The sequence below is a fragment of the Leptonychotes weddellii genome, chromosome 7 (genome assembly GCF_054177405.1).
Source record: "Leptonychotes weddellii isolate Sample4059 chromosome 7, ASM5417740v2, whole genome shotgun sequence".
NCBI lineage: Eukaryota > Metazoa > Chordata > Mammalia > Carnivora > Phocidae > Leptonychotes > Leptonychotes weddellii.
In genome coordinates, this window is record NC_138375.1 from 106,188,665 (window position 1) to 106,212,097 (window position 23,433).

At 46.3% G+C, this 23,433-nt stretch overlaps 2 protein-coding genes across 7 annotated transcripts in view; one reads left to right on the forward strand and one right to left on the reverse strand.

Moving 5' to 3' along the window:
* Positions 1-2,824, forward strand: part of PLAC8L1 (PLAC8 like 1) — a 27,571-nt gene extending 24,747 nt beyond the window's left edge. For both annotated transcript variants that reach the window (XM_081826906.1, XM_081826905.1), the window contains exons 3-4: positions 1,466-1,602; positions 2,684-2,824. In XM_081826906.1, coding sequence (XP_081683032.1) covers positions 1,466-1,602; positions 2,684-2,824 — 278 coding nt within the window. The remainder of the gene's footprint in view (positions 1-1,465; positions 1,603-2,683) is intronic.
* SH3RF2 (SH3 domain containing ring finger 2) overlaps positions 1,156-23,433 on the reverse strand; it is a 116,500-nt gene continuing 94,222 nt past the window's right edge. For 4 of the 5 annotated variants that reach the window (XM_081826904.1, XM_081826903.1, XM_081826902.1 and 1 more), the window contains one exon: positions 22,338-22,675. In XM_081826904.1, coding sequence (XP_081683030.1) covers positions 22,406-22,675 — 270 coding nt within the window. In that variant the 3' untranslated portion in view covers positions 22,338-22,405. Of the gene's footprint in view, positions 8,400-22,337; positions 22,676-23,433 lie in introns of those variants that run through there. The other variant, XM_081826901.1, reaches the window with a different exon arrangement.

Genomic DNA, 23,433 nt, shown 5'->3' on the forward strand with positions numbered 1-23,433 from the left:
CGCGGGAAGCAGAGCTGGGTGAAGAACCCGGAAGAGCCCCGGGGCAGGGGCTGGGACTCTCTTGGTGGCTCGGTTGGCCATCTTAGGACACAGATTTCCCTTATCATGTGCAGTATTCATACGTTGGACTACTACTCAGCAACGATGAAGAACGCACTACACACATAACAGCAAAGACGAACCTCAGGAAACATGTTGAATAAAAGAAGGTGGATATAAAAGTAAACATGGTTCCCTTAATATGAAGTCCAAGAAGAGGTAAAACTTATCAATGGGAAGAGAAATCAGAGCAGTGGTTGCCTCTGGAGTGGGGATGGGAGGATTGGGATCGTCTGGGAAGGGGCACAAGGGAACTCTGAGGGCAATATTCTACTTGTTTGGTTACTTGGGTGAGAACGTGATTGTCACAAGTCACCCAACAAAATATTTTCAGTCTGTTCATTTTCTTGTATATAAATTATGTCTGAAAATATTTATTGCATACATGCGTTAAAGGTATTGGTTAGATTTTTGGCATTTATTTATTTAATTTTTTTGCTGTTTTATAGTCCTAATTATTTGTGTTCTTCAAGGTCATCCTCATTTGCGATGCTAGATGACATAACATCTTAACTGTGTATGAGGAATTCTTAACCTGCAGTCTGTTGATAGCTTTCAGTGGATCCTTGGACCCCACAAAATTGAATGCACAATTTTGCATGTCTATGTATTTTTCTTTTCCCTTGAGGAGTGACTTCATAGCTACCACCATACTCTCAAAAGGGTCTGTGACCCAAAACGTATTTAAAACAGAACCTCTGCATTAGATGGTTCATGCAGAATGTGTAAGAAACAGTATCAGGATTTAAAGATCAATGAATGAATCAATGACAAACTGTTTCCAGTTGATGTTCAAGGAACCAAGCCTCTAATAGTTACAGATTAAAACTGGCAGATGTCAGTGGCTCCATGAAACTAGCAAAAATTAGAGTAACCTTCTGGCCTGAGAAATAGAATACAGTCCTGATGAGAATAGCAGGCAGAATCAGTGCACCATAAAAGAGCTTTCAATCACATTTACAGAGAAAGACGCCTGCTATTCACAAGTATCATATACTGGGTCTATTTTAAATATTGAAAATAGATAGATGAACATAATAGAAGCAACAGCTACGATTCAACTGTAAAAAATTATTTAATGCTTTTCTCTTGACAGGAAAAAACAATTACCATAGTGAATGCTGACAGAATTGTATCAGGTTCAGCTTTGCCAGTGTTTAACAAAAGAAGACAATTTTGATGTGGCTCGGTTATGGCAATTTTCATCCACTGAGTTTTGACAATTGGTTATTCATTCTCAGTCCCTGATTGCAGGGAGACAGTGTGGTATTAAATGGATGGCATCGGGTTGTAAATGCTCTTTGAGATGTGAAGTTGCTCTGAGCACATCTGAGAACCGTGGCTTTCTTTTATGTGTTATTGACAGGTTTCTGTGGTCTGTTTTGTCCAATGTGCCTTGAGTGTGACATCGCCAGTCATCATGGAGAGTGCCTTTGTTGGCCACTGTTACCCGGGTCCACCTTTGCACTGAGAATTGGCACCAGAGAGAGACATAAAATACGGGTAAGTGTGTTTGAATGTGTATGTGAACTTGGATCTATATAAGAACCTAAATGTCTTTCAAACCCGTGGTTTAAAAAAAAAAAAAAGTCTGGGTGAGAATGCTTAAAAACACCAGACTTAGTGGAAGACTGGGGAAGGAAAGGGAAGAAATTTCTGATTTCATTCATATGAACCAAAATGCCACATGATGAAAGGTATTTCCAAGGGGTACCTATTATAATGCTGATGTTGGGTCAGTGGGCTGCTTCTGTTTCTCTCACTGCATCAAGACAAGATGACAGGTATATTGCACCAAATTTGGAGGATATACTTGGGATGGTCTAAGTGAAAATGAAGACTATGGGGCATCCGCAGAGTTCACTTTGGGGGCTCCCTGGGGATGCTTCAAAGAGCCCGTCACTTTCCGGTGCAGCTGAGCATGAGGTACAATGAGAGAATGAGCAGAGACAAGTCATACATATCAGGATGTGGACAGTTAAAAATAAAAACGACATCTTATATATTCATGTGGAGTGATCCCTAAAATATATTTCAAGTGAATAAAAAGTACAAGACACAGAAGTACGCAACTATTGACGTAGAAGGACTATAGATGTACTTGTGTGGACATAGAATTTATCTGCAAGTGTATATACAAACCTGCCAACAACAGTTGCCCCCAGATAACTTAAGTGGGTGGCTAGGACAGCTGTGGAAGAGGGATGTACTTTTTACTTCCTGTGCCTTCTTCCTGTGAGAATGTTGGACCATAGGCATTTAGTACCCATTCCAAAGAAATGAAGTAATTATAAGTATTAAGTCTTAATAGAAAAAAAAAAAAAAGATGTTGACAGAGAAACCAGTGGTTTCAAGTGTGAAGTCTGTATCAAAAGCCCTAAGTAAGGCCAGGTCTCTGAACTGCAAGGATTGATAAGCAGTTGAGCTGCTTGGCACTTGGGGGTCCTGCTAGAGCGGTGTCCCCGGGCGTTCCTTTAGGGCATTGACTTGGTGGACCTCAGAAGCAGTGGGTGGAATAGGCCCCTGGGTGATGGCACTGAGCCTGTGTGATTGAGCCAGGACAGAGACGTGGGTCTTCCCCTAGGGCACCCTGTGTGAGGACTGGCTCGCCGTGCACTGCTGTTGGCCCTTTTCCATCTGTCAGGTGGCCCGGGAGCTCAAGATGAGGGCCTCCCAACTCTACGAAATCTATGCAGCTCCTTCAACCAAGGACAACCTTATTTGACAGAGCGAGAAAACGCCTCCTCCTTACCCCCCTCACCCTCCTCTCAAACCCCTCTTAGAAGAGAGATTGTTCTTAAGCTTTCATGGAAATAATAAGAAAATAAATGATTTCTCCCCTACTGTCTTTGCTCTCATTCTTTCTTCACACACACCTCCGATGAAGTCTCTCTGGCATTTGTCTGGATCTGCTATTCCAGCCTCGCCACCTAGAGATGAGCTTGTGCCTTCCACACCTGCCTGGAGTTGGAAAAGGTTGCATTTTCCCTCATCTTCCTACCACCAGTCTTCCCTGGGAAGCTTTCTTCTGCTAACCCCCTTCACCCACAGAGCCAGTAGTGGGGCAGGAGATGGTTAATCTTAGTTAGCACCTCGTCTGGACACTAAGTCTCACTAAAACAGAGAAGCATTGTCCTTCCCTTGTCCTGACCCCTTCAGTCCCCACCGCATGAAGGAGACGGCCTCAGGTGGCTGCCGATTTGAACACTCTCCAACACTGGCGGGTCTTCGGCCCCAAGCTCGAAGCCTCAGGTGGGCAGCTGAATTGGTCTGCCTGTCCCCCCCCGCACCCCCCCCACCCCCGCCAAAAAAAGATATGTTGAAGTCCTAACTCCTGGTGAGTGTGGCCTTACTTGGAAACAGGGTCCTGCATATGTAATTAAGCTAAGATGAGTCATTAGGGCGGGCCCAAATCCAGCATGACTGATGTCCTCACAAGAAGAGAGGAGGCACAAAGACAGACACACAGTGGGAAGACAGCCATGTGAAGACGCAGAGATTGGAGCGATGCAGCCACAAACCACGGGATGCCTGGGGTGACCGGAAGCTGGAAGAGGCAAGGGAGGTCTTGGAGGGAGCATCGCCCTGTCCACATCTTGATTTTGGACTTGAAGCCTCCAGACTGGAAGAGATTGAGTTTCACTCGTAAGCTAGCCAGTTTGCAGCACTTAGTTACCGAAGTCCTGGGAAGCTGTACGCCACCTGTCAGCCCCAGGAATGAAATACTGCTTTTGTCAGGGCGACGGCACAGAACAGGGCTGACGAGCCTGTGTCCTGAAGCCCGAACTGCCGCCCGCATTTGCTGAGTGTGTGACTATGGCAAATTTTCTAATGCCCCTGTGCCTCAGTTTCTTCATCTGTAAAAGGATGATGCTGAATTCAGAGGGCTGTGAGGATTCTAACAAGTCAGGACTCTTAGCCCACTGCCTGGCAAGTAGCAAGGACTCAGTAAACAGGAGTTGTTATAACAATTTAACTGCTACCTTATATTCATAGCAAATTATGTTAGTTTTCCATTTACAGCTGGGATATAAAGTTTTCTTTTCAATTAAATTTTAGATTAAAATGGAATCCATTCGAATAATCTTAAGTAAGTAACAGTATGGATGGTTGGTGGATGTGGCAAACATTTTGAAAGGTGGTGAAACTCATTTTAGTGGCCACTTGTCTCTATGCCAGATCCTGTTCAAAGTGCTCTACCGTGTTTTAAGACATTTAACCTTACACTCCTCAAGAAGATGCTATGAGAGCTCCATTTTCCAGAAAAGGAACCGGAGTCACAGAGTAGCTAAGTGATTTGCCCACGGCCATATAGCTGCGAGGTGCCAGGCAATTAGGTTCTTGAGGCTGTGCTCCCGACCTCCGCGCTAAGCAAGCGGAGAAGGCTTCTGGCCGAGGTCTTTCTGGGTCTTCGGGGTTGTACAGCTGGGAGTTTGCTCTCCAGAGACGAACCCAGCCTGGGGAGCTCCCAAGAGGCCGTGGCGGCCATCTGCACAGACCCCCAGCCGTTCCCGTCTGACACAGTGATGCCTTTCCTCCCGGCCCTCCCTTTCGGACGTCCTGAGCAGCTGCCAGGGAAAGCAAATGCTCAACGTTGATATTTAAGCCTCAATAACACGCTCCCCCTCCAAACCAGCTCCTGAAAACACCAGGCCTGAGGGACAGCTAACCCGGCTTTATTGTTCCATGCTAAAACACACATCAGGCTTCTCAGGCTTACAGCTGGGAATTGTACTCAGTTCTGACGAAGGGGACTTGGGTAATGTCCCCACTTTGACGTGATGGGCACCCCCCTCCCCACGTGGAAAGCAGATGGTACTGTGGGCCCTGGTCTCTGGCGTGGGTCTCCTGTGCTGGTGGGAGCTGCAGGTGGACGTGTCCAGCAAGGGGACCCTTGTTTCCCTTGGCTGCTTCTCCTTAGTCTGGCTAGGAAAGAGCAAACTCAACACTTCATCAGAGCCACAAACCCAAACAAAACACTGGGCTCCAAAAAGCAGTGGTTCTACCACCAAATCACAGAACAGAAAACAGAATTAGTATGTGAATGGTTCTTTGAAAGCTGATGGTGGAGAGTGGTCCCAAAGCAAGGCAGCTTAGGGCCCTGACTTCTGGTTTCCTCCAGATCATGTCAAGTGCAAGAAAAAAAAGGACCAAAAACACGTGCATTCTTCCCAGGAGAAAAGTGAACCAATACCCAATATTTAAGTGAGAGACAACAACTCTGGTATTAAACTTCCCATTTCCTCAGACTGCAAAAAGCTGTCAGTGGCAGAAATCCGAGGGTTTCCCAACAGTGAAGGCATGTTCCATGTATTTTTTTTTTCACTAGAAAATTTCTTTTGGTTTTCGGAGTTGCAAAGTATGGAACAGATCTCTGATGACTCCGCATGCGCAAACAACATGAACACACAAGCAACACACATTTCAAAGTAATCCATACAGATTACTATAAATTACAAAACCAGAAAACACATAAAACCCCACCAAAGTTCTTGCCTTTACAGTGGAATATTCTAAGGAAATAAGCTGCCAGCCTTGGAACTTTCTATTTTTTTGGAACAAAGATATGAAAACTTTGTAATTCCTTAAGTGTCCCCTGCTCTATAAAATGATTTTTTATAAGTTTCTATATTTTATATATCTAAGCTTTATTTATACAATAGTCCATAATGGTTAAGATTTTACACCCTATTTCATAAACATCACTCACATACGTATTATCTCATCAAGATTCTCTTTTGGTCTATTAAAAACACTGTACTTAAAAAAACAAGACACAAGAGTCTATAGGTTCTCTGCTTGCATCTCCATGGGGGAGTGAATTTTTCTCCCCTTCCGTTTTGTCTTTCTGCTTTTTCCCCTAAACAACACCCTCTCCCGAGCCACATGGAATAAGAAGCAACAATTCCAGAGGATGAAATCCAGACTCTGTGGTTAGCAAACTCTTCTAGGGTATTCTAGGGTAAATTTCTGGGCTGACCTCATTCTGACCATTCTAATTCATCCTCACCTGCGTCCCACTCCTTCCACCACTTTTTGGCCCATGACTTTTTGGAATCTCTATGGTGGAATTGACAGTCCGGATGAAAACTTTAGGAAACAGGGAGAGTGGGGGTGCCTTTCTTAAGCCTCTGTTTGGCTGGCAACAAATCAGATTCTTCATTTAATGTTTTTAAAAAAATATTTGGTCTCTTGGCTAAGCAGATTCAAAGGAAAAGCTAAATTTCCATGAAACCCTCCACTTGATAAGTCATGGAAAATTCCCAGAGACTTAAAAAACAGCAAGTGTACAAATTAGGAATGATTTCCTGTTGCTGTCAATGGGAGAGGAAGAAGAAAGAAAATGTGAGAAGCAGCAAATGGGAATGAGAGGCCCTTGAACACAAGGCTATAATTAGCTGATGTGGTCTAATGGTTTCTGGGGACTCAAAGATGTTGTGTGTTTACCTCCGCCCCCAATTTATACAACTTGCTTTTGTGTGGGCAGCTTGCCTGTACTTTACCTTTCTAAGCATTATCTATAAAAGTAAAATTCCTTCCAACTCTGATAATTGAATGACTTTTCTCTGGAAAATGAAGTCACCGAAACCTATTTATAGGTGGGCTGTAGGGCCTCATGGTAGTAACAAGTAGATTCCAGAATCTGAAGGCAGCATCTCTGGATCCTTTGCTACTGGGGCTAAAGAGGAGCCAACCAAACCTGAATTCATCCCAGAGGAAATGGAACCAACATTGAGTCAGAGGAGTTAAGAGAGAAGGGACGACAGACAGTTGGCAACAGCATCACTGACCATGTGTGAGAGGCAGTGTCATCCCTGAATTATCCTTTCTGTGGTCTCTCCATACCTCTTAGCTTCTCACTCACCACCTGGCAGATAAAGCCAATTACTTTGGGGTTGTTGTTGTTTATTATCACTTTCCCCTGGGGTTAACTGAGAGGAAGGTGTAGCTAAAAAGTCCAAGTTACTCATTTAATTAAGAGATGGGTAGTAGTTTGAGTCCTGCATGCGGCAGCTTCACATAGAAGAAAGCATTCCTGTAACCACAAAATATATTCCTTACTCTGCTCAGGGTTTGGCTGATGCTTGCTCCTGCTTACAAGCAGGACTGCATGACAGGTTGAGGTGGTTTCTGTGAAAAATTACAATCCTGAACTTTAAAACAACCAATGTATCCAAATACTGTTGTGTTCTTGTCATTGTCTTTAATAATCAGGGCAGCGTGTACTTTTAAAAATGAAATTCTCATCGATGTCTTAAGATAGGGGATGGCCCGAGGAGTCTCAGGCTACTTCTGAATTGCATTTATCGGGACTGTGGCTCTCTCTGGTTAACACGGATAATTTAAAATTTGTATTTTAGGGTAGGGGACCTTGCTGGCTTAGTTGGGAGACCGTGCGACTCTTGATCTCAGGGTTGAGTTTGAGCCCCATGCTGGTTGTAAAATTTGTATTTTAGAGTTTTTTAAACCAGGCGTAGAAGATCTTCTAATGACTTGCCCTTTAAAATGACTTGTTTCTGAGCAAAAAAGAATACATGGTTTAAGTGATTTTGTATCTTTAGACTTCAAATAGCCTCTCTGTAGTTTGTGGTAGCTCTCTTCATGGATTTTTGTTCTGAAATTCTTTATGTACCAAGTCCTCATTTCTTTAATCAGTATATTCTAGCAGAAACCCTCTTGATCAGTGTCGGGGGTGGGGGGAAGATAGCATGGAATTGGATTAGAAAAGAACACAGATGTGGTGGAAAGACTCAGGATGTTTGCTGGGAGTCAGGAGAGGGGGTTAGAGCTAGGGGCCTTGTGAAAAGGCACTGGCCTCTTTGGCTCGACTGTCCAAGAGGAGAATATCATGCCGGCCCCTGCCCACACTGCTCCAAAGGTGAGCTGCACAGAATGGCCAGTCACAAAGCTGGAAGGAATTTGATGTCTAGTCTTTTCATTTGTCAGTTAGGTGCCAAGGTGTGAGAAATTGGCAAGATAAAGTTTGGCTCTGACAAAAGAACAGAATAATAGGAGGGGTGGGAGTTTGCTGTAACCTGGAACAGCCTGTGAGTCATGCGCTGTTCCCTCTCCGGCTCACCACCCACAGATGCTCTAGATGAGGACAGATGTGTTCCTTCTCCTCTTGCCCTTCTGCCCCAGAGGCCGGCCTGTTGGTATTCCGGTACCATCCCTGATGTCTGAGGACTATCATATGGTCCACAAACTCCATTGAGCAGTTTCCATCCAAGCAGATGATGTGTTCTCTTCAGTATCCCAGTTGTTGCTAGCTCCTCCTGGGAAGATGACCAAGGCAGGGTCTGCGAAGGTGAAAAATATTTCAGAATCTATTCTGTGAGTGCACCCTGGAAAGAACTATAGCTCTTTAAAATTATTAAGCCTTTTGGACACATGTCTTTCTTTTCATTTCACAGAAGAGGTGTTCATCCTATCAGGAGGTACACAGCATCTAGTTCCCCACTCCTGGTGATGCTAACTGTGGTCTTTTGGTTAAAGTGGTTTTCTACCGGGCTTCTCTGCTATCAAGTTGCTGTTCTCCTCTTTGTGATTAATAAGTGTCATGACAGGAAATACTCTGAGCTCTTCAAGCTTTCATCCACTAATTTTAATATCTACTGATGATTCTTGCATGAACCAAGTATTAGCCTAGTGGCTGCCAAATGGTAATTTTTAAAAAATTCCATCATTCTTTCTACATTTAGTAGTTGGCACTCTACTATATGGAAAAGCTTTTCCTTATATTTATATAGCATGGACTCAGGGACTTCTATCTGATGCGAAAGATTATTATCTGTTACTGCCAAAAATGAGTAATCTGAGTCTAATGATGGAGAAACATCAGACAAGACCCAATAGAGAGAGATTCTACAAAATAAAAGTCCTATATTCTTCAAAATGTTAAGGCCATAGAAGACAGTGAATCTTGAGGAACTGCTCCAGATTGAAAGAAACTAAAGAGAGATGGTAATTAAATGCATTATGTGATCCTGGATGGGATCCTAGATAAGACATTACATTTTCTTTTTCTGTGAAGGAAAAAGAGTAGACAATAGAAAACATAGCAGGATAATTAAATAAGATCTGTTGACTAGTTAACAGTTCTTTATCAGTGTTACTATCCTGGTTTTGGTCATTGTATTGTGGTTATGTAAGAGCACATTCTTGTTTAGGGGACACACTGAAATGTTTAGGGATAGATGGGCATTTGATTTTCAACTTATTCTCAAATGGTTCAGAAAAATTATATATATATATATAATTTACATTAAATATTTGTGTAATATTTAATTAATATATATTATATAAGACCATATATGAGAGAGAAAATCAAAACAAACATGGTAAGATGTTAATATCTAGGGCATCTTGCTTTGAAGGGTATTTAGGAATTCTTTGTACTATTTCAGCAGTATTTTTATAAGTCTGAACTCCTTTCAAAAACAAAAGTTAAAATCCATGAGCCCCCAGAATTCCTCCAAGGCCTCACTCTACTTGGCTGGCCAAACTCAACCTGTATCCCCACTGTCCCCACGTATGTAACCAGTGTCGTCCTTGCCCTGTCCAGCCCACAGGCCCTTTTCTCTCCCTGAAGCTGAGAAGGTTCAGAAGGAAGGGCAGCAACAGCTCGGGCTGCCCCTGTCCAAGTGAGGGCAGGCTGTCTGAACACCCAGCCCGGGGGCTGGCTGTTCTCCATGACTATGCTGCTTGGCTCCTGGCCGTCCTGAGTGCAAGTGAAGTCCCAGCTGATCATGCTGAAGGGGGACAGGAGAATGCCTAAAGACTGATGGGAAACTGGTCTAAAAGCGTTTAGCAAGACTTGCCTTCTGAAGGACTCAGCCCCAGTCTGTCCATGAGCGACTTCCCATGAAAACCCAGTAAAACCAGAAGTGAGCAGGAGAGGGAGTTAGCCATCTCTTGCCCATTTGCTTTCATCTGGGCCTGATTTCTTTTCTCTCTGACTCCAGCTGATTTAACAGAGCAGTTTTCTCTTTGGGGAAACTTCAACGATGTTCACAGTTTTGTGCTTTGCAGGATGGCGTTGGACCCATCTTGCCAGCAATTTATGGGAAACACTGAGGCTTCCCCAAACCCCCACTCTCCAAAGGCAGGGCTCTGATCCATCGCTACAGAGTCAGTCCTGAAGAAGCCTTGAGTTTTCCAGCAGGCAGCTGCATTTGGACTCAAAACTGAGCTTCTTTGAGCTCGCAGGGCCTGTAAATGCAACGCAGCGTTTACTCATTTGCTGACGTGCTCCATTCAGCGCCAACAGCACGGAAGGGCTGTCAGAGTCTCCAGGTGGCTGTTTACATTCAGCAGGAGAAGCAGGCATGAATACGAAGTCTGTGATTACTAGGATGCATTCTGCGACCGCCATGTCAGTAAGTGACATAGGATTTGCAATTATGCTCTCTTCACTGTATACCGCCCAGCGTGGGCAGGAATTTTATCCTGCTGTTCGTGACTTTTAGCCCTTGAAAGGGAAGCCACCTGTGTTGGATATATCCTGCTTCTCTTCCGTGTACCTAAAGCTTGCGCTGGTCCTGGGCACATGTCTTTGGAGATGGGTTAATATCACTTGGGCCCAGAAAATGGCTGCTTTCATCTGCAGATCAGGCCCGGTGTCAGCAGTGGGGAGCGTGTCCTCTGAGACCAAAGGCAAGGTGATTTGAGATAATGGCATCTGGATCTCAAGGAAGTAGTGGTGGTTTGTTTGCTCTTTTAACTACATTTATTGTGATGTAACATTTCTGAGAGCGAGTGCAGGGGCAGGAAAGTAATAAGGAGGTAACTGCCGAGGGGAGGCTGGCTTCCCCATTAATCTGACCTTCCAGGTTGTGCTAAATGATGTAGGAAGAACTTCAACTTGAAGATCGACTGACATTTTAATAGGCACCCAAAAATCCCATCTGTGGTGGGAGGTGTGAATTTATCTATGGCTGGCCGAGTGTAGTCGGGGGAAGCAGCCCTTGTTAGTGCTGGGGCTACTGGCCAGGGGTTTTAGGATTAGGCAGGTAGTAACTCTTTGTTTACTGAGTGCTCAGAAGACAAGTCTATTTGAAGTAGAAAAACCCAATGTCTGCAGGAAAGCTTTTATGTTTCATTGTAAATGAGGTGGCAAGCAGTTAGCAGCATAGACTGGAGTCAGATTGCCTGGGTTTATTCCCGAACTCCACCAGTTCCTAGCTGTGTGGCCCTGTGGAAGTTATGCACTTGCTCTAGGTTTTAGCTCCTTTATCCGTAAAACGGGCATAGTAATAGTATTTACTTTGTATGGTTGTGGTGAGACGTTTAAATCAGTAAATATAAGTTAAGCACAAAGAACAGTGTCTGGCATATAGTAGGGGATCTGTAATTGTTGGCGCGACAAAGTATCATGATAAATTAAGAGACCTCTTGAAAGCTGTTTCTTGTGATCCTGCTTCTTGATTATCTCCAAGAATGGAAAACGCTACAGGTGGAGACAGGTCATTAAATGGGCTCATTGTCACACTCACTGCTCCAGTTTCCTTTGCCTTAAAGACCTAAATCTCTGTTCTCTCCGTTGAGTTTTGACAGTTTCACACACTAATCTAAAAATAAGGATAACAACTTTAGGGGCGCCTGCATGGCTCAGATGGTTAAGCGTCTGCCTTCGGCTCAGGTTGAGCCCCATGTCAGGCTCCATGCTCCGTGGGGAGCCTGCTTCTCCCTCTCCCTCTAACTGCTCCCTTTGCTTGTGCTCTCTCGTTCTGTCAAATAAATAAATAAAAACTTAAAAAAAAATAATAACTTTAGATGGTTGCTGTGTCTTATTCTCCTCATTATATGGATGAGAACATTGAGACTCAGAGAAGTGAAGTGACTTGCCCAAAGTCACACAGTGAGTCACACCTGGGATACAAGTCAAGTGTTTCAGTTCCGTAGCCTGGGCTCTTCCCTGATCTTCCAGAGAAAGACTGGGGCTGGAGGTGGGGAGGAGCAGAGGGAGGAGGCGGGAGGCTCCCAACTAATAGTGTTTTCAAAGTGAGTGAGTGCGCATGGAAATTCAGTGAGGAGATCCTAATGATAATGAAGCAGATGACAGCGCTCGCTTCGGCAGCACATATACTAAAAATGAAGCAGATGACAGGCCCTGACTACACAATTCCAAACAACCGTCCTGACTGCTTTTAAAAAATGACAGATTGCTGTTTGCTTGCTGCACAGTCGTTGCTTAAAGAGCTATGAGGGCCTGTCCCCTTGGAAGGTGTTCGGATCCTACAGGCCTGGAATGCTAGTGCTTAGGCCCAGCCCCTTGTTTTCGAGGTGGGGAACGGGGCTGGAGAAAGGGCAGCCACTTGCCTCTATGCTTGTGGCATCTCTCCTGAGCTCCTCCTGCCTACATGAGGGTCTTTTTGGGCAGGAACAAAGAGGATGGACCTATTCTTCAGTTGTTGGTTCAACATGTATTTATCGTATGATGAAAAATGTTGGATAAATGAACGAATCTCCTTGACATTTGAGCTTGTTTCTCTTCGCCTTGCCATGTCTGGTTCCTTCTCGGTCTTCAATCTCAGCTCACATCACCTCCTTTAGAGAAACCTTTCCTGGTCACTCTACCTAATGTGGCTTGTCCCCCTCAGCCATTCTTTGTCTGGTCGCTTTGTGTCCTTTGTAACATCTATCACAGAGAAGCTGTCCTGTGTGTGTGTTGACCATTTACTGCCCTTCACGAAGGCAGGAGCTCTCCTTGCACGGTTCACTGCTGCATCCCAGCTCTATGGTATAAAACCCGCACATGCTCGGTGCTCAAGCCATGTTTGTTGGGTAGAAATGAATGGATAAGGGAGTGAGGTGACACTGATGTCTACCCAGGAGGAAAACATTCTGTGACCTTAAATGGGGGTGGGGTGAGAGCTAGGATGTTGGCCTGCAGCCCCTTGGTCATCACGGTGCGTCCAACAGGAGTGGCACTCATCGGCACATGCATTTTCTGAATTACAAAGTGTGCCAGGGACATGTAATTTCTGTTAACTGGCACCAAGGAGGAGGGGTTTTCATCGAAATCCCAGCCAGCTGGAAGCATGTCCATGTCAGACCTATCTGCAAGGCAGAATGGACATGTCATCAATGCCGTCCGCCTTCTGAAGCTGCAAGTCCCCAAAGACACCGCACCTGTGCCCTCACCGGCTGGGCCCGGGCGCACAGACAAGCCTATACGTCACACCTCCAACGGGTGAGGAGGGGATGAGGTGGGGGCAATCAGAAGAGGAAAGACTCATGGGCGTTATGGCAGAAGATGCATTGAAAATAACTGTCATATTACCTCAACCCTGGGCTGTTTACCAGCTTATGTGAAAAGTGAAGAGAACAAAAATCCGAGATTTCTAGTCTTACAGAGCCAGCCCTGCTGCTTCCTTACCATGACCTTAGATGAGTGATGTATCCTCTGAGCCTCAGTTGTTTGATTTAATAAATAGGGGATCCTAACACTTAACTCATGGAATTGTTGTGAGGATTCACTGGGAAACATGCATGTGAGTAATCATGATAGTTGACACCACAGATCGATTTATATGTGCCGGGCACCATGCTAATGACTTTACGTCCATTCTCTCATTTCCTCGCCACCACACCACTCCAAGAACAGCGATTACTACCTGCATCTTACAAGCCAGGGGACTAAAGGCTGCAGAGATTCAATGACTTGCCCACAGTGGCACAGGGAGGAAACACAGAGCCTGGATTTGAATTTGGGTTACCTGGCTTGCTGCGCTCTTCCCCGCCCTGTAAGTGACCCCCCGAGGGGTCAGTGCAGTACCTGCATGGAGCACACGTCTAATGAATGGCAGCTAGTAAGAGTCTGTTCTCCTACTTAGTGTTTCCGCTGCTCGCCTGCCTTCAAGCCTCTGTCATGCCCACAGACTCCTCCGACAGCTATCACTTCTAGATTCCTCGTGCATGCCAGCAGCTGGCCTCCCCGCTCCCTTCATGTTCCCTATGACCCTAGGAAGTGCTGATATATTGTTGTCACTCTTCAGATGAGTCAAGAAAGTCTCAGAGAGGTTAGTTAGCTTGGTCCAAGGTCAGAGAGCCAAGATGACCAGGATCTGAACCCAGGGATTTGTGATTCCAGAGTCCAGGTGCTTTCTCTCCACATGGCAAACAACATTTCTCCATGCTAACATCTTTCAGAACCTGTTTCTCCTCCCTGAAGCCCCCCGACAACTGAAACTCGCCTTCGTTGCTCCCCCCTTCTCATTTCTGTTCGTACAGTAGAGTCTAGTTTTTACTGTACTCTCCAATTTTGAATTGTGCCTCCATATTCATTTATTGGTAGTAAATACCATTTGTCAAACCCTTCGATGTACTCCATACAATGATCAGAGCTGTACATGCATGATTTCATTTAATCCTGCTGACAGCCCGATGAGGTGGAGGTTCTGATACCCATTTTACAGATGGGAAAACAGGTTTAGGGAGGTGTTGTAACTTATCCAAGTTTGTTTAGTCATTTGCCAAAGGAAACATAACTTGGGAGTGACAATGCTGGGACAGAAACCCAGATGACTTGGTTCCAAAACCCATCACCTGAGCTATTATTATTATATTTCTTCTCCAATCTCACAAAGTACTAGTGGATTGGGAACATAGCTGGTGTAGCTACCCCCAAATCCTTGCTGACCAAAGCTTTAAAATCTAGTCCTTTGATGGAGGTCTCCATGATGAAGAAGCCCTAGGCTCTCAGAATTGCCAGCATCTAAAAACAGCTTAAGCTTAAAAAAGAACTGAGCTCATAAATAGAATGTGCAGAACAGGATATTTGGAAATGTGGTTCTGATATCTAACATTCCCTTCCAACCAGTGTCGCCCCTTCTGACCGACTGCTCTGCTCCTTGTCATGGAAGCTGGTGCTATCTCTCTCGAGCTGTGACTGACATGTCCTCTTCATGCAGTAAAGTTTTTTCCAGCTCTCTCCTTGACATAGATGTAAAACATCTCCGCAAAGAACTGGGACTGGGGAAGGGCTAGGAATCAGGGGTAGGTACCACCCTTTGAAGGCGCTATTGATTTGAATTCCTCTTTGGTCCTCCAGGTGGTTTTGCTGCCTCCTTACTTTTAGATGCGAACTTGCTTTTGCTTTCTTTGTGAAGGTCTGCTGACTGCCACTAGCTCTCACAGTCCTCTTGGGTGGTCCAGGGAGTCGCTGTGTTCATGGGGAGGGCATCAGGATGGCTCTGGCCTCCAGGACACATGTGACCTACAGCAAACTCTGACGTCACAAATGCCCTTCATCAAGTCTGTCGGTCATGCTAGCACTGATTCTAATAGCATTAACTGAAGATACACAAAATGGCTTTTGCAAATGCCTTTTGCCTTTCTCCCTGGGTCTTGGCTAGCATCCCTTTTAGTCTTTACCGGGTGGTAGCTCTTGTCCATCCCACAGTGACCCTGTTTGCATAATTAGCTTGCATCTGTGGCTGTGTATTTACCCCTGAAGGCAATCACCTTTGGACTCTGGCTAAATACCAGCATGGAACACTGGAAGATGTTCTTGGTCTCGAGCCCTCTTGTTCCCACAGAGAAGACGAAAGTGGAGGGTCATTTTGGAAATCATATCCCCCATCTTCTAGGTCTCTGTTCTGTATCATTTAGAGTGAGGACAGGCAAAACCAGAAATAAACTCCTGGAGAGGGAGAGATCTAGGGAATGCACAATGATTATCGTGCTTTGACGTCAATGATCCAGAACCATACTGCAAGCTTCCGTTCTTTTTCAAGTTGCTTGGTTGTGTCTGGCTGCCCTCGGAGCAGGGGTACATTTGCTTTTTGGATATCTCTGTATAGAACACTCTCAGTTACCTTCCTTCCCACCACTACTACTTGATTGTAAGACCTGTATAGTTTTAATCTGGGTGGGCTGGACCCTCTGAATTAAACCATCCTCTGACCCTGTCCCCACCCGCATCCCTGTGATTTCAGAAGCACATACCCATTTGTGTATCTTCTCCAGCCTCAACCATGTTGTGTATTAATAGTTGCCATTGAACAAAAGGGATGCAGTGATTTAAGATTAAGGTCTGGGCTTAGAGTTCTGGATTCTAGTCCTTGTTGCCTTGGGCCGGTCATTTGACTTCTGAGCCTTAACTGTAATCTCTAAAATAGGATAATGCGATACCTCCTCTCATAGGGTTGGATAGAATTAGATAGCATAATGCATGTAAAGTCCTTGGTACATAGTAGGTGCTCAGTAAATGGTGACAATTATTGCTGGATGATAAGTCAGAGACAATTTTTTTTTTTTTCGTAGTCTCCCTCAAACTAATCACGAAACCTAACATAAGGCATTGAAACATTCTGAATCTCAGTTTCTTGATCTGTAGTCAGGGGACAAGAATAGCTTTTCCCTGCAGACTTCACAAGGTTCTTAGGAGACTTTGTTTCAGCAGCAGCCAGATCTGTTTTGGTTGCAGATTCTGAGGAGCTGCTTCTGGTTTCTGTAGTTGGCTCCCAGAGGGGCCAGGCAAGGCCCAGAGGAGGGCCACCTGGAAAGCCCTATACTCAAATGGTTCAGGCACAGCCACAACCCATATTTTACCTATTTGGGAGCAGCAAGATCTCTCTAAGCAGCTGTACTGGGAAGAATGAGTATAAAAATCGCTCTAAACTAGAACTTCTTAAAACCAGACATGCTGTACATCAAAATCTCAATTCCCAGCAATGACTCAAAGCCTTAGAATCCCAGTGACAGAGGCCAGATGGGAGTTCAAATATTCGGCGGGGTTTCTATGGCCTCAGGTTGTGATACCTGCTTTGACTGGTTTTACTGAGCAGATCTATGAGCCACACTGAAAATTTCATATGGTACATGTGCGGAAAACGTGCAAGGGAATGGTAAGCATGGAGTTCAGGATAGCGGTTGTGAGGGAAGTGGGGAGGAGGGGAAGAAGGAATGAGATTGGATGAAGCACACAGCAGGCTTCAATGGACTGGATAATGATTACTTTTTAAAAAGCTAGATGGTAGGTATGTGGTTATTTGTTTCATAATATATATATATATCCTATATATATATATACCATTTAATTAAAAAAACGGGAGAAAGGCAGAAAGGAGCCCCCAGATCCAGTAAAATTACTAAGAAACACCACTCTGTGAGGCCCATATATATTTTCTCTCTCCTGTGAACCACTGAACCCCCACAGTCTCTCACGGAGCCTGATCCAGAGTGGGTGATGGATAACTGGTGTTGAATGAATGAATGAATGGATGGATGGGTGAATCTGGAATGCTCCCCTACGCCCCCTGCCCCTGTCACCTTTGATCCCACCTCTGTTGCATTCTATTTGTCAAAGTGTAGGTCAATAGGCAGAAGGGCTTCCTGAGAACATTTTGTTTCTGCTCTGGTCTAGGACACAATACTATGGCCTGGCAAACAGATGGCTTGATCATTTAACATTGTTCTATTTCAAGCAAAATGTCCTTGCAAGGTTTATTCTCAGGGACACCGAGCTGCTGCAAGGATCTTTGGAGTTAACTCCTCTAGTTTGGTCTTGCCTGCCCAGCACATTCCATGAGCCACTGGCATTCACGGTCACCCGAGAGGTTGCTGGAAGTGCTCACACTCACTACGCTCGGCCCAAGGCAGAACTGGGGTCTTTACTGTCCAGACGTAAGCAAGAGGCGCCTGTGGGAGCAGCTGTTGGCCTGGCTTAGCCCAGCTTGCTCAGCCCTTGCTCCCAGTGGAGACGTAATAGGACTCTGCTCTGCTGCCTGCCACAGCCGTTCGCTTCCCACAGAGGCTGTGAGGCTGGTCTGTATGGGCAGAGGTGGGTGAGAGGGTGGGGATCACGCCTGCTCATCTTACCGAGACAAGCGACTTCCATACCTGCTTAACTGATGCCAGAGGAGCTGGGAAGCTAAAGGGCATTGTTTGGACCTGTGAAAACGTTTGCTAAAAAAAGGTGGAGACCAGTGAGCAAGGAACTGCCCACCCTCCAAGTCAGCTCCTTTCCTAAGCCAAGGGCCTGATGGAAGTGATTACCAAGGGCTGGACAGTGGCTGGGAAGAGTGCTGGGCTTGATAGCAGTGCTCGTAATCTCTGAGGGACCTTTTTGGGCCTTATTCTCTATAACAGGGTAATAGTCAAGATTTTTAACCACTATGGTGTAGGCACTAGCCAGTGAGAATGAAGAAGAGCGTTATTGCTGAAGGTCTCAGCTGTCCCGGGCCTGAGCTCTTAGGTTGTTGGAAGCTAGAGCGATGGGGAGAATGTGGAGAAAGGGCCAGGGGGCAGGAGTGGGGAGAGGCCTCGGGGAGCTCCAAGCATCCACTGTTTACCTATCACTACAGGCATTGTTCAATATGTTGGCAACCAGTGTGGCTACAGTCCCGTCCTACTGTACGGTATGAGAAAGGTAGATTTGATTCTTATACATTGGAATCACTTGGGGAGTATGCTGACAACACAGATGCCTAGACCCCACCTCAAAACTGTTGACCCTGTTAGGCCCAGACTAAGCTTACTACACTCGTGAGACCCGAGTGCCTGGATCAGCTGATCAACTTTCAAGGCATCCCTGAAGACTGACTGAAATGACGTTCCGCACACAGATTCCAGGAGAACATGCCTAATTCACATGTAGGTCTGTGAGTGAGCGAAGCAGGGTAGGAGGGACTGTGGCAAACTGAAGAGTGCATGTCCATCTGACTACAGCTTGCCCCTGACCCGGCCCTGCTGGATCGCTGCTGTTCTGGAACGGCAGGCCTGGGGTGGATGGACCTTCCGAAGTTTCACCGGAAGTTGGAAGTCAGTGAGCCTGTATTTACTGGGTCAGTTCTGCATCTCACCAACTCACAGGTGGGGCACTGCTTTAAGCTCTTGCTGCTCCAAAAGCCCTGTCTATGGGATGGTGGAAGGTAGAGGAGGTGTAGCTGGTCCCACATGAGAGAGGAAGGAGACGAGCCCTAGGTGAGGGTCCTAATGCTGCTTAAGGAGACCATTTCCTCAAGTCTGGCCCTAGCCTGGGCTCCTGGGTGGCTCAGTCGGTTACTTAACCATCTACCTTTGGCTCAGGTCATGATCCCAGGGTCCTGGGATCGAGTCCCATGTCGGGCTCCCTGCTCTGCAGGGAGTGTGCTTCTCCCTCTGCCCCTCCCCCTGCTTGTGCTCTCTCTCAAATAAATAAAATCTTAAAAAAAAAAAAAAAGTATGGTCCTAGGAGTGTGTTCTCAGCTGGCTGTGCCCCTCCATCACCTCTCAGATGTCCCCCTGACCCCACCCCCAATCAGAGCCTGCCCTCAGCACTTTTCCTAGTGCTCAGATACCAGGGTCTGATCATGAGGTGAAGGGGCACCTTCCTAGTGACTCTGAGTCTTGGCTGAGGGATGGAGCTCTCACAGGATGGGATATTTGTCTTCAGACATGAGGTACTTGGTTCTACTTGGGATCCCTGCAATGTTCCACAAAGGAGTGGATTCCTCTAAATGTAAGAGAACTTGGCTTGATTACTGCAAGTGCTAAATGCTTCTTTCTCTGCTTGGAATGTCCCTCCCCCACCCCTTTTGCTATCTGACTCCTATTCATCGTTCAGTACTCAGCCTACCCTGTGCTCTGACCTCTATGACGGGGCTATACTCATTTCCTTTTAGCACCACCGCCCCGGCCATGCCCTTGTTTAGGCTTCCTCACCTGCAATTTCAGTGGCCTGCTCCCTTAAAAACAGTCAAGTCTGACATGTGTGAGGTGTGTGCTGCATCACTTGATAATACTACGTCAGTTAATCCTCAGGACAGCCCATGGAGACTGGAGCTATTATCATTCCACTATTATCAGTGAGACTGGCTCAGAGAGGTTAAGTAACTTGACCGACGTCATGTGGCTAGCACGTGGTAATGGGGATTTGAACCCAGTCTGCGTGTGGCCGAGCCTGCATCTGCAGCCGTTACACTATGTCACATCCCTGCGGCTGGGAGTCAGTGGCCTGGGCTCAAGGTGCCTCTCTTCGTTCACAAAGCACAGTCCCATGTTGGGCTCTGAGGTCAGAGAGCTTGAACTTGGGGCGCGGGCAGCTGTCAAACCCACTCTGCTACTACTCTCTGTGGCTACCCTTTGTGCCTTGGCTTCCCTGGCTCTGTCCTGGGGACAGTTAGAGCTGCCTTAGGAGGTAACGGCAGACATTAAAGGAGAGGATGTGTCTGTTGTCCTCACTGCAGTGCCCGGCACACAGGAACTGTCTGAAACATGGTGGTAGAATAAATGATTGGAGGTGCCCGTGAGTTCAGAAATAACTCTCTCTTGCTCCTTTCAAATCCTCATATGACTGCCCGGAGATGGTGTTTGGTTTGGGAGGGAGTAAGTGTGATGCTAGGCATTGGTGAGGAGTCTGAAATGGGGGTGGCAAGCCTTTCGAATTGTTGACATTTCTCAGAAAGGTTACCCAATAAAGACAGTGGGCAATTGGAAGAATATTCTGTTTCATGTGGAAGGCAAGGACCGTGTCTCCGTTACTCCTGTCCAACCGCTTGTCAGCCACAGCAGTTAAAAGTTAACTGGATCCACTGCTCCTGAGGCACAGTCTGAATATCTGCTTGGCTGGTCACAACATCTGCCACTCGGGTGTAGAGTAGGATTACTAAACTCATTGCTAAACTCATACAGGGTGTTCTTTTGACAAATACAGGATGCCCCCCTGTCCTTGTGACTTTTTCCCAGTTCTCCACCTGGATAATTATATTCAGCTCAGTGAAGCAAGGAGTTGGTCATCTCACAGAAAACTCTAGAATGTGTTACCATGTTGGCTCTACCAACCCCAAAGTTATGACACCTGGGCAGTATTCCTTGGCAGGATTATGGTTTTGTTTTCATTTTATTAATATCTGGAAAAGTATGTGGACAATTCAGTTTTCCAAGTGTGTGTGGGGGGGGTATGTAAAAGATCAATGTTTTTAATCCCAGGATTTCAAGAACTGTCCAGGGAAAAGGTCTAATTAGACCTGCCTTGTTTTTTTAATGACACCCAGCCTTAGCTGCAAATGGCATTTATGCACTGAAGAGCCCACCTTCATGAGCGTGCAGTGGATGTTAAATCACCACAGTCAAGTCTAAGGAGGACTAATGGGTTGTCTTACAACACTGCCTCAGCTCTCGGGGGTACCTCCTCAACCCTGTTTGCAAGGCGCTCGCTTCGGCCCCATCTCGGTGGGGTCGCCTAGTTTTGCAGGCTCCGTCCTTCTGTCCCCAAAGCCGCTCTTCCCCCCCTTTTCCCTTTTCCCTGACACTGTCCCCCACCTCCCCCTGTCTTTGTCTTTCTCTCTCATACCCACCCCCCACCTTCTCTCTACCCTCCCTCTTCTCCTCCTCCTCCCTTCCCTCTCCAACCTTCTTTGCCCCGTCTCTGTTCTAGCAGCTGTCCTCCACGAAGTGTCCCCACTCCAGCCTTGGGCTGGTACCTTCTCCCTGACCTTGCTGCCTTATACCATGATCCGGTGAAACAGCCAGTCTGCCCCAAATGAGAAGAAATCAGAGAAGGTAAAGAATGTTGTAATGCAAGCGGAATATATATCTAAACTCAAACCCCTTACACAATTGTCTTGAAGCATGCTGTGTTTTCTTGGAGAAGTCAGACTAGAGCCAGGATGAATGAATTATCCATAATTCCATACAGGACCCTATCCACAGCCCTGTGCTTCCTGCTTAAGTATCGTATAGGATTATACATGGGAAAACAGATTCAGAAGTTTAAAGTATGATCATAGCTTTCTCTCTGACCTTCTTGTTTGGACCAAATCCAGTAAGCAGACTCCCTTTGGTTTTAGAGGACTCTCAGAATGATCAGAGTATCCATCTCACACCCTCCCCCAGATTCCCCCTTTGCAGCCAGGATTACGACTCAATGGAGGGAACAACATGGCAGCCACTAGTGGCCAGTGTGCAGAAGTTCTGATGCTTGTTGAGAACACGGTGATGAGGTCAAAGAAACAATGCCAACATTCCCACCACTGTGACACCCCTGGCTGAAGCCCCTTTTAGGGCACCATAGAAATTCTACACAGAACACAAGGGATGAGGCTGCACACTCCATGGAGGGTAGGCAAGACTGTCTCCCACTCCTTGGTCTGAGTGGTGGCCTTGCTGCCTCAAATCGTTATGTTTGCAAGGCCACATGCTTTATCTTCCCAGCCAGGGCAGGACTCCCTGCTCCCACCTTTCCTTTCCCAGAGGTAACATGGGCAGAACAAGGACCCAGGCTCGAGTAGCCAAAGAATGGCAGGACGCCATCAGTGGAGGCAGACTGTATTTAAATGCAATTCACCTCTTTGGGGTCTGGGAAAAGCCACCCGTAGATTCATTTGCTGGGAAACACGGTCTGTGTGGCCGAAGCAGTGGACACCGGGGTCATGGTCTTGCCCAAACTTGACTTCCTTCGAAGGTCTGTCTGCTGTCCGGAATGGCAGCCGCTTCGGTGGGCGAATAGGACGTTCATCTCTGTGGGGGCGGCTTCAGGCTGGGACCCCTTAGGGGTGGCGGGCTGTTCAGGCTTTCCTGAGGTGGGATGGGAGGTGTACTGTTTGGCAGGAGGAGGACTGTAATTCTGAAATCTCACGGTTTTGACTTGCTGCAAGAGAAAGGAGAGCAAAGGGGCCCAGGTGAGGTGGGAGCTGTGCTGGTTTCCCCGGGACTCGACTCGTGCTGTTTCTCAACACTTGGCCCTCCTTAAAATGCCTCATTTCTGTGTTCATTCAGCAAATACTTGTGTCTTATGAGGGTCTGCTCTGCATCGTGCTGTGGTGGTGGAGGTGTCAGATGCTAGGGGAGGTGTGGAGCACTCTCGAGCCGAGGCTGGGATGGGGTAGCCACAGAAGGCCTCCTAGAGGGGGAGCTATTTAAATGGAGAACTGAAGAATGACAAATTACGTAGGAGAAATGGGAGGGGCAACCCCTTGAGGAAAGCGCTGAGGCAAGAGGCTAGAGTTCCTTCCAGAAAGTACAAGAGGTTCGCCTTCCCTCTCTCCCCTCCGCCTGCCATTAAGACCTATCTCAGGGCCACCTCTTCTTTAAGGCACCCCCCTGCCGACTCCAGCTTATAAGTTTCATAACAGCCTTATATCCTCAGAGCAGAGTTCTGCTGGCTGAATGTCGTCTGCAGAATGTTTGAGAGTTTGATTTAGTGGCCAACACACAAAAATCGGGTAATGGCATTGAAAAATCAGAATTTCATATGTCTCTTAAAAAATCAAAGATCTATTGCGCTGAGGCCTGTGCCCTATTCTGACAACAGCTGCCTGGAGCTGAGTAGCAGGCCCCCCTTTCCACGGGAGGCACGGTCTCCCCTTCTCTCCCTCTCCCTCTTTCTTTTTCTTTTTTTTTTTTTTT